Raw genomic sequence first — 779 nt, 5'->3', positions numbered from 1 at the left:
AAAGGTACACTGAAGGTCTATGTGAGCCCGACCTCACAACCCCGATTGATCCTTGGCCGTGATTTCATGACGCAAACGGGTATCGTTCCGTACATCAAAGAAGGTTATGTCCAACTACCGGATGGTAGCAGATTGTCGTTCTTGCCTACCGCCCCGCAGTTGGTGTCCACAACTACTATCCCGGTGAAAGTCAACATAAACGAGGGGCTGTCGACGGGTCAGGCCCGTACCCTACGACAAGTCATCGCTGGAGGTGCGTTCGCTACCGAGACGACGCCGTTTGGCCGAGTAAAAGGGTTCTACCACATCGTTAACACAGGCAATCACTCGCCGGTGCACCTGCCGTTGCGCCGTACATCGCCCCTGGAGCGGGATATTGTGAGGCAGGAGGTGGAGAAGATGCTCGCCCACGGTGTGATCCGGTCGTCAACTTCAGCATGGGCCGCCCCTATAGTACTTGTCAAAAAGAAGGACAATTCTACAAGGTTCTGCGTCGATTACCGCGAGCTCAACAACATCACTGTCAAAGACGTGTTTCCGCTGTCCCGAATTGACGACATGTTAGCCGCACCACATGGCACAAGGTATTTCTCGAGCTTGGACGTTGCGTCGGGCTACTGGCAAGTCGGGGTGGACGCAGCCACCACCAACCCAGCAAGCGAAAGGTCGCCGGCCCGATTCCGGCAGAAGACTTCCTCGAACCACTTCGATAACCGGGGCCAGCCAGTAACGTTGCCGAAAACTGGGTGACGTCGTTCAGGTTTCCCAAAATTGACGGC

The 779-nt window shown here is 55.5% G+C and overlaps 1 protein-coding gene across 1 annotated transcript; it reads left to right on the top strand.

Annotated features, from left to right (window-relative positions):
• Positions 1–66: 66 nt before the first annotated feature.
• On the top strand, positions 67–750 carry GNI_204840 (putative Pol protein; the record flags this gene model as incomplete). The annotated part of the gene is made up of 1 exon (XM_011135474.1): positions 67–750. The coding sequence occupies one exon, from the start codon at positions 67–69 to the stop codon at positions 748–750; it is 684 nt and encodes a 227-aa protein (XP_011133776.1).
• Positions 751–779: the final 29 nt, after the last annotated feature.

The sequence above is a fragment of the Gregarina niphandrodes genome (genome assembly GCF_000223845.1).
Source record: "Gregarina niphandrodes unplaced genomic scaffold scaffold00121, whole genome shotgun sequence".
Taxonomy (NCBI): Eukaryota; Apicomplexa; class Conoidasida; order Eugregarinorida; family Gregarinidae; genus Gregarina; species Gregarina niphandrodes.
Note: the sequence above shows the minus strand (reverse complement) of the source record. Positions and strands in the feature narration are given on the sequence as shown.